Source organism: Notechis scutatus, chromosome Z (assembly GCF_049901735.1).
Source record: "Notechis scutatus isolate UNSWTSFEM ecotype Mainland chromosome Z, rNotScu1.2, whole genome shotgun sequence".
Lineage (NCBI taxonomy): Eukaryota > Metazoa > Chordata > Lepidosauria > Squamata > Elapidae > Notechis > Notechis scutatus.
The window spans coordinates 78,673,471-78,694,242 of NC_142025.1; the positions used below are offsets into that span (position 1 = coordinate 78,673,471).

Here is a 20,772-nt window from a genome sequence, read left to right on the forward strand (position 1 = left end):
GTTTCTTCGATTCAGAGCATCAGACTCTATAATTAGACAAGAGGATAGACCTCATTCCAAAAAGAAAACTCCCAAGAGGTACATTACACATCCTTGAAGCATTCACTATATGGTAGGCTGTGACATCACAGTGTAAAGGATTGAAAATCCAAGTCGATATCTTTTAACAGATTTTTGATACTTTTATTCAAGTCATAGTCATGTTCTGAAGAACATGCTAACATCTCTGTAGCTTACAAGTTACCTTTATCCATCAAATAACTTTTTGTGTAGTGCCCAATTTTCCTGTGATTCAATATTCACTTATTTTGTTGGCTAGCACTGTGGTTGAACCCTGGAACCTTCAATAAACTATCACCAGCTCTTTGATTACAAACAAAATCAAACCATTTTCATCCAAGAAATTATATAATGTAAAATTGCAAAAAAGTTATTTCCTCTTACTCTGTCTTCTACATAAACTCTAATTTACAACTCAGACATGCAGAATATGGTTGACCCACAAGCAGGTTTGTCCCAGAAAATAAGAAATTCAAAAACATATGAAACTTTTAAAAAACAGAGTCAAGTTATTCAAACAAAATAAATACCTTTGCAAATGTAACAAACCCTCTTTGCTCTAATTGTTAGATATTTGCAAACTTTGACGAGTCGATAAAATGAAACAGCTGGTAGATAAATAAGACAAGTTTCAATACAATCCCCTCTCAAGGAAATTGCAATGTGATTACAACCATTAAGTGTGTACACCCCAACTGTGACGAAATGAAAAATTCTGAAGAACTCTAAAACATTTTTTCCTGATGATAGCAAACTGATTTTCTGATACTGATCAGCTTTTTTTTAATTTAATCTTTAAACTAGAAGCAGCTTGTGCTCTGTGTGAAAAATATCTGTATGGGGGAAGATATATATCTGGAATAGCATAGAATGCTTCATTATTGAAAATTAACTTCTGGAAAACAACCAGGCCATTTGCAGAACAAAGTCTGAATATTAAATTAAATTTAAAATTGTAAAATTATTCTTTTCCTATCAACGGTTTCTGATAATCTCCATTCCCTGGCAAGGGCAATTGATCATATATGACAGTGATTTCATCTTCCTTACTGTAATATTAAACAAAAACATGTCAAAGAGCCATCTAGTTTAACCTTTTGTGTCATTCAATGTTTAGCCTGATAGATTAGGGAAACATAAAAATAACAGAATAACAGAATTGAAAGGGACCTTGGAGGTCTTCTAGTCCAACTTCCTGCTCAAGCAGGAGTCCCTATACTGTTTCAGACAAATGGTTGTCCAAACTCTTCTTAAAAACCTCTAGTGATGGAGAATCCACAACTTCTGAAGGCAAGTCATTCCACTAATTAATTGTTCTAACTGTCAGGAAATTTCTCTTTAATTCTAAGCTGGTTCTTTCCTTGATTAGTTTCTATCCATTGCTTCTTGTTCTGCCTTCATGTGCTTTGAAAAATAGGTTGATTCCCTCTTCTTTTTGGTAGTCCTTAAATATTGAACACTGCTATAATGTCACCCTAGTCCTTCTTTTCATTAAACTAGACATACCTAATTCCTGTAATCATTCTTCATATGAACCATTTTCATATGTTTTAGTTCCCTGATCAACTTTGTTACTCTTCTCTTCACTCATTCTAGAGTCCTCAACCTCTTTTTTATATTGTGGTGATCAAAACTGGGTACAATATTGCAAGTGTGCTCTTACCAGGGCATTATACTCTTCATGTGATCTTGATTCTAAAAAGAGGAAGGTACTGGGATTTTTTCCCCCCTGTATTGCTCCTTGCAGTTGGTGTTTAAATTATGTACTTGATTCCAGAGAAAAATGCATAGGTATTAGTATTAGCCACCATGAATAACACTATCTTTTATGGATTTGTCTCAGTCTCTTTTTAAAATGATAACTGAGGTCTGCTCCAAACTTCTTGACCTTCCATAAGAGCCTAAAAACTTGACTCTGCCAATTGGTTTGGGATTCTAAAAGAGAGGCTTCATGTTGGAGGTGGCTGATAGAGTAATATCAGATCTCAGCTTCCTCCCTGCTCATCCTACTCTCTTCCTCCCCATCTTTTAGCTATTGTATTTTTTATTTTTATAGTTTGTATTAAATTATTGTAAGTTAACCAGAGTTACCTTGGGGTAGGATGGGCAGCCAGTATTTTTTTATAAGTAAATTAAAAAAAAATTCTAAAAATTTCCACTTAGGATGATAGCAAATTCCACAATTTGTTGAATAAATTAATACTTTTTATTGACCATGGTTTAAAGACATTGCTTCTTGCAATCCTCACCTGACTTTACTGAAACTTTACTGAAAAGTTTGATTTACAGAAAAATTAAAATTTTCATTTTCAATTTCAGGATGCTTTAAAATTAATTATAAAGTACTTCCGTTGCAAAATCCTAAGGAAAAATCATTCTTTTTTACTTCTTTTAAAAAAATAGTTTCTAGTTCACGAGTACATATGACTATTGACTTTCCTTAGATACATTTTGTTAGAGGCTTTGTAAAAGTAAATAAACTAATAAATAATAATATAATAAATAAAAGCTGAGGTATATACAGTGCCTATTAACCATTTTTGTCTGCCTGATAAACGATGTCTGCAAAAACTGACAGAAGGATAGGACCTCGGTTGCTGATCTATGTGACCATAACTGCTATTTTGAAAACAGGTGTAGCGTACAACCTAAAATAGCTTAAAATAAGTTTAGTTATGCATCTGTGCCTAGTTTTAATAAATTTAATATTTAATTTAATAGCAGATTAGTAATAAAACATTTTTAGTCCAATTGCACTAGGATAACATTATAAAAGGATGAAACTTAATTTAATCACAACTACAAAAATGAAGACTTGGTCAATTTCCTTGCCAACTTAGAATACATAATGAAAACTAACAAACTTGACCAGGGAACACAAGAGGACATCAGACAGAGAATCATTTTTAATATCTAACGAAACAGACAAGACAGAACATTTAACACTTAAGAGGAGGGGAAGACATTAAAGAAACTGAGAAAAGATAGAGATATCATCATCCTACCAGCAGACAAAAGCAGACTAATTGTGGTAATAGACAAAATTGATTACATCAAGAAATCCAAAAATTTAGTTAACAACATTAATACCTACCAGGTAATCAACAAAGACCCAACAAAACAATTAGAGAATAGAATAAGAAATACCTTGATAAAAAAATGGAAAAAGAAAAACAATTAACTTCAACAGAAATAAAACTTTTACTACCACAAGACTCCATTACACCCAGATTCTTTGGACTTACCAAAATACACAAAAATGAAATTCCTCTCTGCCTCATCGTGGCATTACCTGGAGCACCAATCTATAAACTAGCGAAAGCTTTAAGAAAAAGACTTCACTATCTCATCAACAATTCGGCTTTTTCTATAAACTCACCTGAGCAATTCCTTCAATTAATTAAAAACATCAAAATAAATGAAGAAGAAATGATGGTCTCATTTGACATGACTGTATTATTCACATCTATCAACATTGACCTGGCCAAAGAAACCATCTATGATCTACTCATGGAAAATCAAAGCCATAATGAAAAGACCTCTAAAGAACACTCCATGTCCACAAATGCTACCATGAAACTTCTGGAGTTATGCCTCATAACATACTTCAAATTCAATGGCAAAATCTATCTACAAATACAAGGCACGCCTTACCTATATCCGTCCTAATAGCAGAAGCAGTAATGCAGAAACTTGAATGCACAATCTTGCCAGCCATCCAGCTAAAATTTTGGGTATATTATATGGATTACACTTTTGCCATCATCAAATGCATCAGACTAGAAGAGATACATCATCTACTCAACAGTATATTTACTGGGATCTGTTTTACATGTGAGAAAGAAAAAGAATTGCAACTCCCCTTCCTAGATATTGACATAAGGAAACAGGATAACAGTGAACTAACAACCTGCATATACCAAAAATCGCACATAGATCAAATGCTAAATTTCACAAGCAACCATTCCATTGCACACAAGAAGAGCTACGTCAAGATCCTTTTCAAAAGAGCCAAAACACACCGCAGCACCGAGTCATTAAGAAAAGCAGAAGAGAAACACCTTTTCAATATTTTCCTCCACAATGGCTACCCCATTTCATAATACGATCCTTGTTATCCAAATCCCGACAAAATACACATCCAACCACAATACAAAAACAAGTCCTGCCATACATCAATGGAACACCTGAAATGGCTGCCAGAATACTGCAACCCCTAGGAATAATGATAGCTTACAAACCCACATTTATACTCAGAAAAGAGCTATCTAAAGTCAAAGACAAAATACAAAAGGAAGACAACAGCAACATAGTATACAAAATCAATTGCAACAATTGTAATCAATTATCCGTGGAACAAACAAGGCAATTGAAAACAAGAGTTCATGAACATCAACTAACAATTAAACAGCACAACCAAAAATCTCTGATTCAAACCACATTGATAATAGACAACAACAGTTAGATTGGGAAGAAACAAAATCATTGGCCATGCAAGCACTCATCACACACGTGAATTTGTTGAGACCTAGTATTCTTACAAAAGGAGCAATTAACAAGTATATTGATCTAGACCCAACATATGAATATTTCAGAAACCAGACCATTTGAACAACCAGTCAACAAAAGAACCAAGCAACTGATCAGAATTTAAATATAACTCCAAGTGAACAACCAATCAAACTACTAACTGACCACATTGGCACACAAGACATTTTTAAACTAAGGAGAATAGGACAAGAAAATCCTGCTGATAGTGTTACCTAGTCAAAATGTTCAGAAACTAAATTGAAACAAGGTTGGAGAGCAAACCACTGCCAAAATTTAAAACCTGAGCTACAAGTATTTTCTATTATTTTCTTAGTTTGTGCCCAAACTTGGAAAGTAGTAATTCACATCTCTTGAATGCAAATCAAATAATTATTTATGCTTAGGCATAACTCGATAGACTAGATAATTAGCTAATATAAGAATGTAATTCAGAAAGTCCCCTATCCTTTTTCTTAGCTTTCTTTTGGGGCTTTTAGAAATTTGCATTTTCGCTTCATAAGAAAAGAAATGAAAACAATATAGCCCCTTGCCAATTTACTTCTGTTTCCTAATTATATTTTCAGCTAATCCTATTATATTTAATATTGGATCGATATAGTGAAAATCAGTTCAAATATTCAATTTCTTGAACAATTATTGTTCAAAAGTATCTTGATAGTATTTATTTATTCAATTTATATCACTATCTATCTGAGAAATACTGAATGGTGAACAAAATAAAAGTATAACATTAAAGCCCAAAAGAAACAAAATGAAGACCACTCTAGAATTTTTACTTATCGTATACATTCATGCCAGAGGTCCAATAACAAACATCTCCTGTACTTAGGTTTTTACTTCTATATCAAGTTAAAAAAAATTGCATTATGTTAAGATAATATCAATGTTTAAAATTATTTGTATTTGGCATCATTTAGAAAAGGGTAGATTTTTAATGCACATGTTTATAAATAGTATGATAAGATGAATCCTTCTCCCATCTGTTAGAGTGTGTTGGTGTTAACTATGAGTGATGCTGTGAATTTCCAAGCCACTGAAATAGTGCTACTAACTGTTGCTGGCCATAGTGTGAGAAACATTTTGTAATGTGCTGCTGCTGTTCACAAAAGTTTATAATGGTGCCTTATAATATGGTCTCTTAGTTATATTTTCTTTGTTTGTCAAATGTAGATACTTCCCATCTGACTTTGGAGATTATAATATCAATTATACTATTTCTTCTATGTTAATTTATGCTTAATTTTAAAATCATGTTTTAACAGGAAAATGCTCCAGATATGGTTTACTTGGGTTCTATGACTAATTTTGACTTGGCTTATGCATGGACTCAGGACAAATGTGTTCCTCTTGTTCGTGAAATTACATTTGAAAATGGAGAGGTAAAGACTATCTGGTTATTCGGCCTTTTATTTTTAAGACATAAATGGTTACCAATGAAATTTAATTTAGTTCAAAATTAAATGTAAAATGCCTTTCATTACTTTATAAAGCAACTTGCTTTAACCCTATTGGAGGATAAGCCAACCGTAGAATTTTTAACCAAAGTACTATTAAAAAGGTGTCACCCTAATTCTCAAACATTTCGTATATTTTTTTCACTATATTCTGAATGACTTCATTTATTTTCATATTTTGCATCAGTAAAGTGTAGTCTACCAGATTAGATTTTAAATTTTCACAATTGGCTTAACCATTGGTGGCATATTTTTCAAGAAATTTTATGTTGGCTTATCTGTGAGGTAATACTGGTACTATAAAAATATATTACTGAATATACTCACAGATATGCCTATCCATGGGTAAATAAAACCCATTTTTTTGTATATTTTGGAACCTAAAATTCTAAGTTTATCCACAAATATATAGAGTATTTATGCATTCCCAGAATAGCTTTCCTTATAGTCAACTAATAAAAATTACAATGTGAGCTTCAAAATAGAAAATTCCTTCTCAGAAATAGGTAGATAAAAAGAATTGAGCAATATGATGATGGTGTCTTATGATGATGTTTGTTATGTCTGGAAATCTAGTGTGGATGCTTGTTACATGTTTGATCAGTAGTGTAAATGCTGAACAAAATGCAGAAACCTAAATGCTCTTTATTTGTCTTTTACAATGTAAAAGATACCTGCCAGTTATGATTATTTTTTGAGAATTTCAGACATCAAAAACATATATTTCTTTTTGTATCTGATATTCTGTATTTCTCTTTGTTACTCCAATCTTTTGTTTCTATGAGAGGAGGGGGGGAGGGAAATCAAGCAATTTGAGTAAGCAATTTCCCCCCCTCTACAAAGTAGAGAAACTTATACTCACTGTAATAGTGATTACATGGCTAAAGACACTAAAAGATTGTGGATTCATGAATTGGTTGTAAAGTTGTTGTTTTCAGGACTGTCATAACTTCTTCTCACCGAATTAGGCATTCAATAAGTGAGAACTATAAGAATTTGGGAGATCAATTTGAAACTTTTTTTTCATTTGAGAAGGGATTTACGAGTGGGTAGGTACTCCTATTGCTTGTGTATTTTGAGAAATCTATACAGGTAATTCTCGATGTAACAACTGTAATTGGGACCGGGAATACAGCCATAAGTCGTAAGTCATTATAGCTGTAAATGAAGGCACCTATGTGACCAGAAGTAATTTCATGCTTTTGTTTTGTGATGGTCATTAAGCGAATCCATTCATTTAAATGGGCAATTATATTGTAAATTGGAAAAAATAATCACAAATCATAGTCATGTGACTGTGGAATATTGTGGCCAGTCATAAAGTTGACCTGCACAACATATAGTCACACAACTGTGTAGTATGTGTGTGACCATTAATAATGGCCAGGGTGACCTACAAGCCATAAAGCACCCATTCTGTAGCCATTATAACTTCAAAGAATGGTTCCTAGTTCACCCCGTCCTCAAACAGCCATTGCTTGATCCCTCCTGCCTAATTTCCCACTTTCTCTTTTTGGAGAAAGTGGTAGAAAAGAAAGTTGTTTGGCACTTTCAGAGGATTCTAGATGAAGTGGATTATTTGAATCCCTTTCAGCCAGTATTCAGTATTCTAGCCCAGTTATGGGACAGAAACAGCATTTGTCGCACTTGTGGCTGATCTCTGGCGAGAGCAGGATTGAAGTAATGCAACCATCCTTGCTCTCCTTGACCTCTCAGCAGCCTTCACTATTATCAACTATGGTATCTTTTTAGGCCAGCTATGGCTTCTGGGACTGGATGGTACAGTCTTGCACTGGTTCATCGCCTTGCTCCAAGGCCAGTCCAAATCAATATTGATAGGAAATGAGAGATCCAGCCCATGGCTACTCTTCTGTGGCATGTCACAGGGCTTGGTATTCTTTCCATTCCTTCTTAACATCTACATGAAGCCTCTAGGTGAGATCATCTGTCATCATGGTTTGAGATATCATCAGTATATGGATGATACTCAACTTTATATCTCCACCTCTATTGTACCCAAATAATGTTGCTGCCATCTTGCAGTGCCTGGAGGCTATTGGAGCCTGGATAGAGGACTGAAACAAGCCCAAATGGTTTTCAGTGCATGAAACTTCAATATCTGGAAGTTTAAACCAATTCTGGATGGGATTGGACAGACCCAGTCACAACTTGGTGGTTCTCCTGGATTTGCAACTCCATCTTGAAGAGCAGAGGGCAGTCACAGCTAGGAGAGCTTTTGCACAACTTTTTTGGGTTGTGCACCAGTTGTGGCCTTTCCTGGATCAGGAATCCTGTGCTCAATCATTCAAGCCCTGGTTATCCCAGCTTGGACTACTGTAATGTACTCTATATGGGGCTATCTTTGAAGAGAATTAGAAAACTTTAATTGTTGCAGAGTGTGTGGCATGAGCAGTCTGTGCAGTCCTAGAGTGGCCCATGTTACACTGTTGTTCTGCAAGTTTCACTGGCTACCATTTTGCTTCCATGGCAATTCAAGGTGTTGGTTATTACTTATAAAGAGTTGCATGGCATGAGCCCAGGTTACTTGAAGAACTATCTCATTCCTACTTGATAGGCCAGCCCTATAGGTACTGGCAAAGAAGGCATACTTCAGATCCTGTTAGTCCAGGAGATGAGCCTTCTCTGCCGCAGCCCCACCCCTTTAGAATAACTTGTTCTCTGAGGTGACTGGTTCCCACTCTTCTGACCTTCCGCATGAGCCTGAAGACCTGGCTCTGTCAGTTGGCTTAGGGATCTAATGGGGGAGTACCACACTAGAGGAGGTTGATCAACTAACAACGGCTCCCAGTTCACACTCACCCCAATACATTCTGCTCTCTTCCTCTCCAACTTTGAGTATAAAAAGTATAACACTTGAGTTATAACCTGTATTTTTATTGCAAATTTATTGTGATTTTATATATTACATTTAATATATATTTATGGTTTTGTTTTGATATTGTAAGCCGCCCAGAGTCACTTTGTAGTGAGATGGATAAAAACAAATTTAATAAATGAATAAAATGGCTGGTTGTAAGTTGAGGATTACTTCTATATCAAGTAGGATATATAATTTTTTCTTAATAGATATATAGGATTATTTTTGTTCAATCCTTTCTGGAATTTTGAGCTAATTATTTATTTCTTTTGAATTATTGAGTATAAAAACTTTTGATTAAATTGGTGAGATAGTACTGTATTCATTTCTGATTTATCCCTCGTAATGTAAATCCTTATTAAAGTGTGTGAGTGCACAGCTAAAACTTTTAACTAAAAGCTAGTAGAAAACTGATAGTTTATTAATATTTTTCTTTCTACGTAGGAATTGACAGAAGAGGGCCTTCCTTTCCTTATACTCTTTCATATGAAAGATGATACAGAAAGTTTAGAAAGGTTCCAGCAGGAAGTTGCACGACAGTTAATAAGTGAAAAAGGTAGATGTTTGTTGTAATTATGTATATATATATATATATATATAAATATATATAGATATGTGTATATTTTATTATGTCTTATTATTAATTGAATTAGGTGTTAGGCTTAGTTGGCAAAATTGTTAGTTTTCTTTTATGCACAAAAATAACTATTGATACTGTGCTTTCTTATTAGTAAAATATTACAGCTTAGTACTCTTACTACTGAAAAAATTAAGGCTTATTCTTGTGCACATTTTTGGAAAGTCATTTATTACAACCTGCTAACTTTTTAAAAGTTCTCTGAAGATCTAGTTCTAAATCAATCTATTCTCCTAAAATTAAATGGTTTTTCCTGAAACAGCATCTTTAACCTATTTATGTTAATACAAAATGATATTATCAATACCTTTTGTACATTCAAAATCTTTTTACCCCAAGCTAGATATTTACATATATTGTGATTTACCTATATGTTCTTATATTATTACATTATCTAAAAATCCTAAAATTTGCTTCTGAATTTCAAGGTACAATAAACTTTTTACATGCTGATTGTGACAAGTTCAGACATCCTTTGCTCCACATTCAGAAGAGTCCAGCAGATTGCCCTGTTATTGCTATTGATAGTTTTAGACATATGTATGTTTTTTCAGACTTCAATGATTTGGCGTGAGTACATGTTTCCTTTCATCTTGGTCATATAAAGTTAGAAAGGAAGAAGGAGGGTAAAAACCTTTTTTGTATTGAGTTGTATCATAAAAATTAAGTCTAGAGAACATTTTTTCATAGAAAGATTTCCTTGGGGAAAATGTTTTGGAGGATTTGGTGATGGTGGGGAATGGGGAAGAATTACTACATACTTATTTACATATACTGCTTACATACTTCAGTTCATCCTTACACCATCTGTTATTACTTTTAAGGAGAGGAAGTAAGTAAATGTGGGTGGTGATAATTAAACTTACCTTTTATGGAATTGTTTATTGATTTATTGGATTTATCTTTGCTGCAATAAAGGAGATTCTCAGCAACTTCCATCAATACAAAGTAATAAAATATCTAAAATAAACATAATATACAAATGTTAACATGACTAGTGCTGTAATTGATGGTATAAAGTCATGTTGTAAATACTTTATGAGAAACTTAATTTTTAGCAGCTTACAGAAAGCCAACCCTGCAGGGCAAATCAAATTCCTAGGGGCAGACTGTTGCTAAGTGCAGACACTCCAGTTGTAAAACAGTGCTTGTGAGCTCCATTCCTCTCGTTTTATATCCTTGTAACCATTACAAAGTTCTTCTAGGTCATATGTTTTAGGTGGGTTGAGGATAATTTGTTTGTTTATTTCATTATATAGCCACCCATCTCACAAAATATGATTCTGTGCAGCATACAATAAAAACAAGCCATAAAATAAATACTATTTTTTAAAAACAAAAATCAGTATTACTATTAACAGAAGTTGTAGTAGAAGGTTCAATGTTCTAGACCAGGGGTGTCTAACTCAAGGCCGCGGGCTGGATATGGTCTGGAGGGTGCTTAGATCTGGGCCTCAGGGCTGCCCTGGAAACAGCAAAGGACCAGCCCGTGGTGCCTTTGCCAGCAAAAATGAGCTCCGTTTTCCCTGGCAGAGGGTTGCAGGAGGCTGTTGCAGCCAAAAACGAAGCTCTCCAGGACTGCAAGCGGTTCTCCATTTTTGCTGGCAGAGGGTTGCAGGATGCCATCAAAGCCAAAAATGGAGCTCATAAGCCCATTTTCGCTGGCAGAGCACTTTGGCCGCCACAGGTGTCCCCAACACAAGTAACATTGAGGTGGCTATGTCCACCCTGACCATGCCCACCCTATCCCCTCAAGGTCAAATGCAACTCTGATGTGGCCCTCAATGAAATTGAGTTTGACATCCCTGTTATAGATAATATACCCACCTCACCTCAGGCACAATGGTTGGAATGCAGTACTGAAGGCTAACTGCATTCCCACTGCCACAAGTTTGATCCTGACCAATTAAAGGTTGACTCAGCCTTCCATCTTTCCAAGGTTAGTAAAATTAAGACCCAGATTGTTGGGGGAAATATTCTGATTTTAAAAAGTGCTTAGAGAGTGGCTGTAAAGCCCTATAAGTGATATATAAGTCTATTTACTATTGCTAATTGGCCACTTCCTGAAGATAATCAAACATGTTGACCCAACTATGTTTTGAGGGACTTCTGGAAAGATGTTAAGCATGGACCCTCTCTCACTAGAGAGGGGAGCATGTTAGAAATGGCCTGTCTCCTGGATCCACCAGATGTAATTCTTTTGTACGCAAGACCTGTTGGGATGGGATGATGTATTTGGGGAGCCAGGTGAGGGCGAGTCGGTTACCAAACACCTTAATGTGGTCATGTGATCACAAGGGGATACAATATGAGATGTTTGGAAAGCAGAAATACTTTACAGGCCATAAAGCCTCTGTTTCAGACCTGGGATAATTTTAAAGTGTAAAAGACTGGTCTCAAGTCTTGGGTTTACCTGTACTGTACATTAACTATGGAAAACAATTCTGCATTCATCTGCAAATGAACATATCAGTCCATCATTGTACTTAGTCCAAAACTTGAGTTTACAGAGGAGAATCACTTTAAACTGCTTCCAACTACTGCAAATTCTCCACTTTTAGTCTCTCAAACCATATGCCATCTCATCTATACTATTCTATCTTCATAGTTATTTTTCTGAGAAGATTTCTGAGAAGCAGTAGATAGAAGCAGACACCATATTTATTTTGCAAGAAGGCTTCAAGGCTTTACAGAATAATTTTTTTAAGAATTATAGATAATTCTGAAGATTGGTGCTGAACTTTGAGTATGCCATTTATTATTTAAAATTGTTTAGGTAAAAAAAACTGAAGCAGGAAGGCTTGTACACACTAAAGGTGTTTTTGGACAGATTTGATAATTTGTTTTAGTTCATTTCTGTTTCTTTATACTTAATGTACTAGTTCAGTTTTTTTTTTTTATTCTTGGAATTCTGCTTGTTCCAATTCTATCTTCACATAGTCCTTAGTATATGGGAAAATAGATTATCTCAGAAGAAATTTAAATTGATGTCCTTTTAGCTTTCATTCCTGTGCCTGCAGTTACTTAAGCAGGAGAGCTTTCAGAAACATTTTTATCAATATAACTTACAGATAGCCATTTGTATTTATAAACTCTGCATTTGGCACCTACTGTTCTCTGCAGTATTGTGGTGAGCAGGGGGTTGAAGGTAGCAGGCAATGAAATTATTGGGCAGCTCAGCTCTATGGGAATTAATGAAGTGGCAAAAAGCTTGCTGTGCTTTCAGGCAATTGCAAAAAGAAAAAGAGAGATAGTAATCTTAAAATATCTTGAATGTGTGAAATAGATTTAATATAAATTAAGTAAGATTCATTATTTTTTATTTAGATTTTGAGCTAATCTCTTGAATTTAGGGTAAAGCCTGCTACCTTCTGCTTAAGCTACGGAATAGCCCTTCAAGGGAAGTACTCAATTTCCTTTATTTTCCTGCTTTTAAATAACTTTTAAATTAAAAGCCATATTGAGATTTAAAGAATGTTGGCTTAATTTATCTGACAATGTTTAAAGAAAGTCATCCTTAAATTTGATACCTTAGCATGCGCTGTATTTTATTATTGTAATAATTTTAATTGAACATACTCAAGGCTTAATTACAGTATGTATGTGCCTGCTACCATACCTCTTAGGATGATAATGGTTTGAAATGATTTGATGATTTTGATATCTAAACTTTATTATATGGCATTTTGAGTTGGATCTTATGCTATCTAAGGTGCTTTGTTTAATATTGCTTAAAATGTGATATATCATTTCAGTGTTCCTGGTAAACTCAAGCAATTTGTACTAGATTTACACTCTGGGAAATTGCACAGAGAGTTTCATCATGGTCCAGATCCAACAGATGTAGCACCTGGTCAGGTAAGAAAGAAAGCATTCCAATACATTAAGAGAAAATTGGAATTTTGCAATGTGCGAGTTTACATTCCTCCCATGAAAACTGGATAAAATTTCAAAAATAAAGCAGGATAAGATTAGGCAGCTCAAGAAAGAACGTTAGCACAGCCTGTAGTACTTTGGAGTATGGGTGGGCTTGCCTATAGAACCTGGCATCCATTCTCTAAAGCAAGCATATATTTCCTCAGCTGTGGGAGAACACCTCCTTTTAATAGTTCTTGAAAGATACTACATGAAAAACTTCAAGTTCTCTAAACTTTTTTAGGCTTCAAGTCTAAAGCATCGCAGTCTATAATAATTAAGGGCAATTGATTATTTGCTTGCTTTATTTCTCAGCAAGATTTGAAATAATTCTTGGTATATTCTAATGCAACTTCAATTCGTGATAGGATTTAACTTTCATGTCAGCAGAATCTTTCAATAATACCTCTAATCAGACCTTCCTTTTCCTTCTTCTTTGATTTTTTATCAGAAAAAAAAAATGAAACTATTTTGAAACCTTCAGGTTATCTCATTAAAAAATAGGTCTCAATATATATGAATTAGAGATTTGGATTTGCCTCATCATCATCCCCACAATCCTGATCAAAGAGGCTACTTTCATTTTTCATATGAATATACAAACATCCTGAATTGATGCTATATCCAAAATGAATCTGAGTCTTTTATCTCATTTTAATTGTTAATTATTTATAATAAGATTTGGAAATATTTAAACATGCAGCTCGGCAGAAAATGAAAATGTTTAGTTTATTTCTGTCCTGAGTCAAAACAGTTACAGTCCTTTAAATTTAAAAAGAGTAATAACTTGCATGATTTAAAAAATCAGAAAACAACTTAAGTATGTGAGAAAGCAATAGTCCAAGAGAACCATTCTCCTGTTCAGATGTTGGACTTGTACTATTGAAACTACTTCAAGTCCATACTTAATCACATAATTCACTGTAGGATTTTGAGCCAGTCAGTATTTCTTAAGTCAGTTTACATCATTGATGTAGAGCAGGAGTATCAAACTCAAAGCCTGTGGGCCAGATCTGCCCATGGGGTGCTTAGGTCTGGCCACAGTGCCGGGCTGGAAATAGCAAAGGACCAGCCCGCTGTGCCTCTGCTAGCAAAAATGGGGTGCAGGTGGGACGTGCGCCCCCCCACAACTGCCTTTAGCCTCCAGAGTTTTCTGGCAGGCCATCCAGGCCCAAAATGGAGCCTTCCAGGCCCAAAATGGAGCTTCCGGAGTCCTCCAAGAAGCCTTCCAGGCCCAATACGGGGCTTTTGAAGTGCTCCAGGAAGCCGTCCTTGACTCAGAAGGTTATAAAATGGAGGAAAAGTAAAATATTTATCTTTCAGGATTGCAGGATTCTTCTACTGTAGCTTATGTAAACAGTTTTGTAGTTCTAGTGTTCCCATGGAGTCAGTTTCTTGTTCTGGTCTCTCTCATAAGGTGATCAAGTAGATCAAGTAACTATTAAAAAACCAACACCACAAAAATGTACGCCTCCCTATTTTTATAAATTTATAGAACCATGTCTGCAGAGGTATAGTCCCATGTCACACCCACCATGGCCACACACCCACCAGCCCCCCAAGATCAAACCCAATCCTGATGTGGCCCTCAATTAAAGAGAAAAATTGGAGAAAGAAATATATGTCATTTTGAATTCATGGAGGAACAGCATACAGTACATGCATCTAACATATTTTTTAAATACATGTGTCTGTTGATTCCTATTAGAGCATCCTGCCTTTTTGCCTAGAACAAAATCTCTCTCTCCTCAAAGATGTGGTTCTAGTTCTCCGCTTAGGTTTCAAAATAACTTTCTATTTTATTGGTTTCTCCTCGTTGCTTGTCAGAGCTCTAAAATGGAAAAAAGGTTATTTCAATGCTCACAGAACAAAAATGTGTACTGGCAATCCATATCTAGTCAATTAAAAGCTAACTAGTGTTTTAAGACAACTTCAGGATCAGTCTTCCCAATAGCCTCATTCTACTTACTTTTCTTCTACCTGGGCCTAAGGAGTTCTTTGGGGCCCAGTTGATATAGCACCTAAGTAAACCTATTCTCACTCGTCGTAAAATGTCCAATTAGTAACTCCGAGTGCCAGCAAACACAGACTTGATTTGTCAGATCTTTACCTGAGATAAGTCATGCTGAGCAGCCCTGTATTCTAAAAATAGAGGGTATCCTAGTATGTTCTATGGGTAGAAATGTAAGATTCTAATTGAAATATTAAGCATACAGGTAATCCTTGGTTACACGTGTTCCCTTAGCAAATGTTTTGAAGTTATGTGATAAACATCCCCTAGGATTTACAAACAAGTCCTGAAATTACAAATGTTGCAGAATCATGGCAGTTGTTTACCCTTAACGAATGAAGGAACAGGCTCTGCAACATTTGCCCTGCCTATTCAGCCCCCTAGGCGAGTCTTCACAGGCACTTCGCCTGTGGACACTCACTTACCTTGTCTGAATCTTTTATCACTTGTTTATCACTTGTTCTAGAAGTTTGTTTTATTCTTTTCAGCTACTCCAGGACATAGTAAGCAGCCCACCAGAAAGTTCATTTCAGAAGCTAGCACCTAGTGGACATAGGTACACCTTATTGCGGGAAAAAGATGAACTCTGAAGACTTGAAAACAACGTTCAGTCAGCAGTTGTAACTCCTGTGGGGTGGAAATAGGAAACCTATATTTTCTTAAATTCTGTTTGTTTTATTTTGAATAATACCTTGTTTTTCTGTGCTCCCTGGGATTTGTAAATATGTGTGGGCCACTATTGGACAGCATCTTTCTAAAGTTTTCTTGCTGCAAATTGATGTAAAACTTTTCTAAAAAAAATGAAAGTGTTGTCAATACCAGCAATGTGCTGTTAACTTGCACTATCCAATTAAACAGGACTTCTAGTTTTTCATTGATGTAATCTGGTGGTATGATTGTCTTATCTTTTTCCTCAAGTGAACATACTTTTGTTAATTTGCTATTGAAGGAATATCCTGAATACTTGGGTGGGGAATCAATTGTAATTTTACAGAATGTGATGCTACCTCACTTACTTTTACCATATAACTCATTTTAAAAGTGGGAATGACATGGAAAAGTGCTCAGTGGGGCTCATTCTCATTTGTTGAAGTATCTGTGGCAATGATGGAAAATGGTTAAACACACATCCTTTAGTTTAAAATGCAAAATCCCAATAAATAGATTGTGGGGGAGTCCCTTCTCACATCCTTTTTATTAGAATTTTCCGTTTATTTCTTTTTAAGCAGTTGTTAACCTAATATAATTTTCTCTTATCCCATGACTTTAACTCTAATTATGAATACTCATATGTTGATGAAATAATAATTGATAGAAATACCATTGTCTGCAAAAACATTTTTGTCATTTATAAATAGATGCATAACAACATTTTAATGTTCAAAACATTTTTGAAACTGTAATAGAAAGCATTAGAAAAAAAAATCATTAGAGGGATCTTTTTGAAGTCCAGAAGGCGGCAGCACATAGCCAATTTGGAAAAATGGTTTTGTTAATATTTGAATGGTAGACCACCAAGAAATTCCAAGGCTATAGTTAGTTTTGAAAATTGGAAAATACAAGTGGATGAAAACAATTTCAATATTATCATATTGTTACCAAGAAAAATATGTGGTAATGGAACCATATTCAATTTAAAAATAGTTTTAAATATAATGATGTTGTTATGGAGTCCTTAGTGTGCTTTGAGCTTGATTGTTTCTTTGCAGACATTTAATTACCCATCTAGGCAACATTAGTGCTAATGAATGTAAGGAATGTGAATGGAGTAGGGCAAACCTATCCTTGTCTACAGGAAAACAATAAACCTTAGAGAGCACCAAGGACTTTACAGTTCAGTCTTGTACTACATTTATTCTATTCTGTTATCATTATATTAATTACTTGGTTATTTAATAAATTTTGAATCTTCAGAAAAATTTATTTAGAACATAATTATGATTATGATCAGTCTTCAGTATGTTTGCAGTATTGGGTAAAGTCTTGGTGATGAGACAAAAGCTGATCAGAATTTCAAAAAATAAATGAATCTTGGGGGTTTTAAAGAATATGTAATCCTGAAAACACAATCCTAATTTATACTATACAATCAATAGATTTCTAAATTTGTTCCTGTTTTCAAGATCAGAGTGTTGTCCTAAAATACATGAAATTACTATATTTCCTTCACAATTAAATAATTTGAACTACTGATAGTTGTGGATTTCCATAATATAGCGCTAAAGTGCTGCCCCTTAATATAACATACGTTTTCAAATAAATCAGATTCTTTCTAATATTTTTGAATTGACATATTTCTTCAATTACAGCATGCTTTACTTGTTCTACAAGTGTTTGTGTGTTAAAATGTATGGTAATAAATAATTATTAGCATATCTCAACCATTTCCTTCATGCAAACTGTTAAATATCAAATAATTTTACAGAACACAATGCTTGCTCAGTAGGCAACACTGCAATTACATGCATGCTCCAAATGATGTCTATGGGACACCCAGATTTTTAAAAATTCAAGTTTTAGCCTTTTAAAATATTTTTTAGTTTTGATGCCTGTATCAGACTGTAACTCACAAGTTGTGAACTACTTAAACCCTTGCAGCTAATTATTGAATAAAAAAGGAAAAAAGTTGGACTTTGGAAACCTTTTTTTCCCCAAGAGATCACAATGTTTCTCTCTTATACATTTATTTTTTAAAAAGTGAGCAATAAGCTTTTCATTTCATTTAATATTAATATAAAAAACAGAATAAAGAACAGTCTGGTGAATAAGTGGCATACATCATTTATTTATGTGTTTGTAAATAAATATATGCAAAGTCATGCATTTTGTCTAATATTTACATCTATTTTGTCCAACATGACATCATAGCCTAGTTGGTTAAATGACTGGTTTCATCTTCTGTCCTTGAAATTACCCCTCCCATTTTGCAACAGAGCTGTTTTTCACACCAGAGTTTTTATGTTGAAAAATTCCAATGTTTTCAAATGTTACAATAAATGACTTCGATCTCCAAATATTTTTTGTTCAGGCAGTTCTAGCTATCTCAGAGGTGCTTTTTCAGTTGTGATGAAAACTGATGAAGCTTTTTAGATGAGAAGCAAAACATTTTGTTCTTCTTCCTCAAAGGAAAAAACAATCCAGTTGCTTTTTTAAAAAGCATATTTGAGACAATTATGACTTATGGTTGATTGAGAATATACACAGGCATGCTGTCATAACTACTTTCCCTTTGGTTCTTTTGTGAGGACAATAAAAACCATATGGCTTAAACATAGTTTTGTGCATCAGAGAGTGAGAATATCACTGCAGGTACCACTGGACCACTGTTGCCAGCAAATACCCCTACAAATAGCTTACGGTAAAGAATGTTGGAATGTCTAGTTCAGCACTACTCGAAGAGATACAGATCTCTCACTCTTGATACATATTTGAATTGCAATGTCTGACAATTGCATAAATATGAAAAACTTCAGCTTTGTTATAGACCAGATCAATCAGTGAAGTTGTATATGTGTCAAATTCTAAATTCTGTGCCATCAAAGTTATATGACTTTCAAAAATGCTACCCATGTCAGAAGGATCATATCTATCTACAGTGGTCACACTAACTGAAACTGCATCTATTTTTTCACATGGAAGTACATTGTACATTCACATATATGAACTGTATATAATACATGCATGTGATTTATAATTTTGGGTGGTTTTTTCCCAAATTTATTCCTAGACAAAGTTGGTCTAGGAGAGCTGTATGATCTGTTAATGCAGGCTGATGGTTTTGTGCTATCTGTTTCAATTGGGAAAACTTAAATCAATCTCTCATTTAAAATATTGTTAAAATATGTTCATTGCAAATACTGAAACAAATTCATTGAAGTTGGAATTCTTCTAAATATGTAAGAATAATTACTTTGACTTCAAGGAGGTCATTCTCCATAGAATATTGCAAATTAATAGACAAATTTCATTGCATTTGCTGCAGGATCTGTGCTGCCAAAGAATTCTATTAAAACAAAAGAACAGACCATAGTGCAGGGTGCTTCATTGATCCTTATGACATTAGAGTAAGAATGTGTTTATTTGGCAAATAGTACTTCCTGAAATTTGGCAAAACAAACATTACTTGAAGACACTTGCTTACTTTAGATCTCACTCCCCCTCCTCCCTGGGAAAGGAATTTACAGCAATACCCTAGGCACTAAGTTCAGAAACAGAAACTAATTTGGCTACTCTCACAGGAAGAGGATTTTGGATATTGGGAATTGCTTTTAATACATGATTTTCGCATGGTTTTTCTTCAAAGTTTGCCTTGCTTACACTGCACTCAGCATCTCTAATAAAAGAACCCTTTCTCTTTTAACACTTATGAATCAAGGGTTGGTTGTTCCTTCTTAGGGAGCAGACTGTAGTCATTCTGACATTCAGCCAATGGGGAATGAGGAGGGATGTGGCAGCCAGGATAGGGTTGTATAAAGAAGGGAATAGTTTTGAGTTGAAACTTTGGAAAGAACCAAGCTTTGATAAGCTTCTGTCCCCTTTTGCTGAAATAAATGAAACAAAAAGCCTTCACTGTGTCTTGGCTGGTTATTGGTCAGGCAAGCTTGCCTCTGGTCACAAAAGAAAGTGGCCAGGAGCACAAAGTAGTAGTAGAATCTATTATTTGTTTTTATGTTTCAATGTATTTTTCCTAATTCTTTAAATGTCTTGGTTTGGTGCTTTAGTTTTTAACAAGACAAATCACTGATTTGTTTAACTTTCCTTTCAATAAGTGTCTGCCATAGTCTGAAAATAAGCTTGGTAGATTTTTTTTATATTTTCAATAATCTTTTTCAAATACCAATAAAAGAGAATATATTTAGCTCAGGGTTGAATTGTGTTATCCTTGATGCTCTCTGAGCTTGATTATTTGTTTGTGAACATCACTAACATTACAAGAAGACAAAAGACCCAATACAAGAATATGCACACTCATACACAAATATACACACACAAACCAGCAAAAGCCTATCTTGTACTAGTAATCTTTATTTAAGCCTTTTTTTGAGAAGATAATGGGAATCCAACTACTATGCAAAAGACTTCACATTAAGTAGATCTGGATATTTTTTACAGTATTCAGATACAGATATTCAAAAAATAAACAGCAAAATCACACTCTCCTGGAAGTCTTGTGCAGAACCTTCTGTGCCATGAAGATTGCTAGCCGTGCAGCAATTTTTTTATTGTCTGAGAAACAGAAAAGGAAGAAGGACATATGTATAGTTCT

General features: G+C 34.6%; 1 protein-coding gene across 1 annotated transcript in view; it reads left to right on the top strand.

The window, feature by feature from the left end:
* Positions 1–17,425, top strand: part of ERP44 (endoplasmic reticulum protein 44) — a 66,524-nt gene extending 49,099 nt beyond the window's left edge. The window contains exons 8-12 of the mRNA XM_026678338.2: positions 5,874–5,990; positions 9,388–9,499; positions 10,009–10,150; positions 13,336–13,438; positions 15,995–17,425. Of these exons, the coding sequence (XP_026534123.1) occupies positions 5,874–5,990; positions 9,388–9,499; positions 10,009–10,150; positions 13,336–13,438; positions 15,995–16,096 (576 nt within the window). The 3' untranslated portion in view covers positions 16,097–17,425. The remainder of the gene's footprint in view (positions 1–5,873; positions 5,991–9,387; positions 9,500–10,008; positions 10,151–13,335; positions 13,439–15,994) is intronic.
* The last annotated feature ends 3,347 nt before the right edge of the window (positions 17,426–20,772 follow it).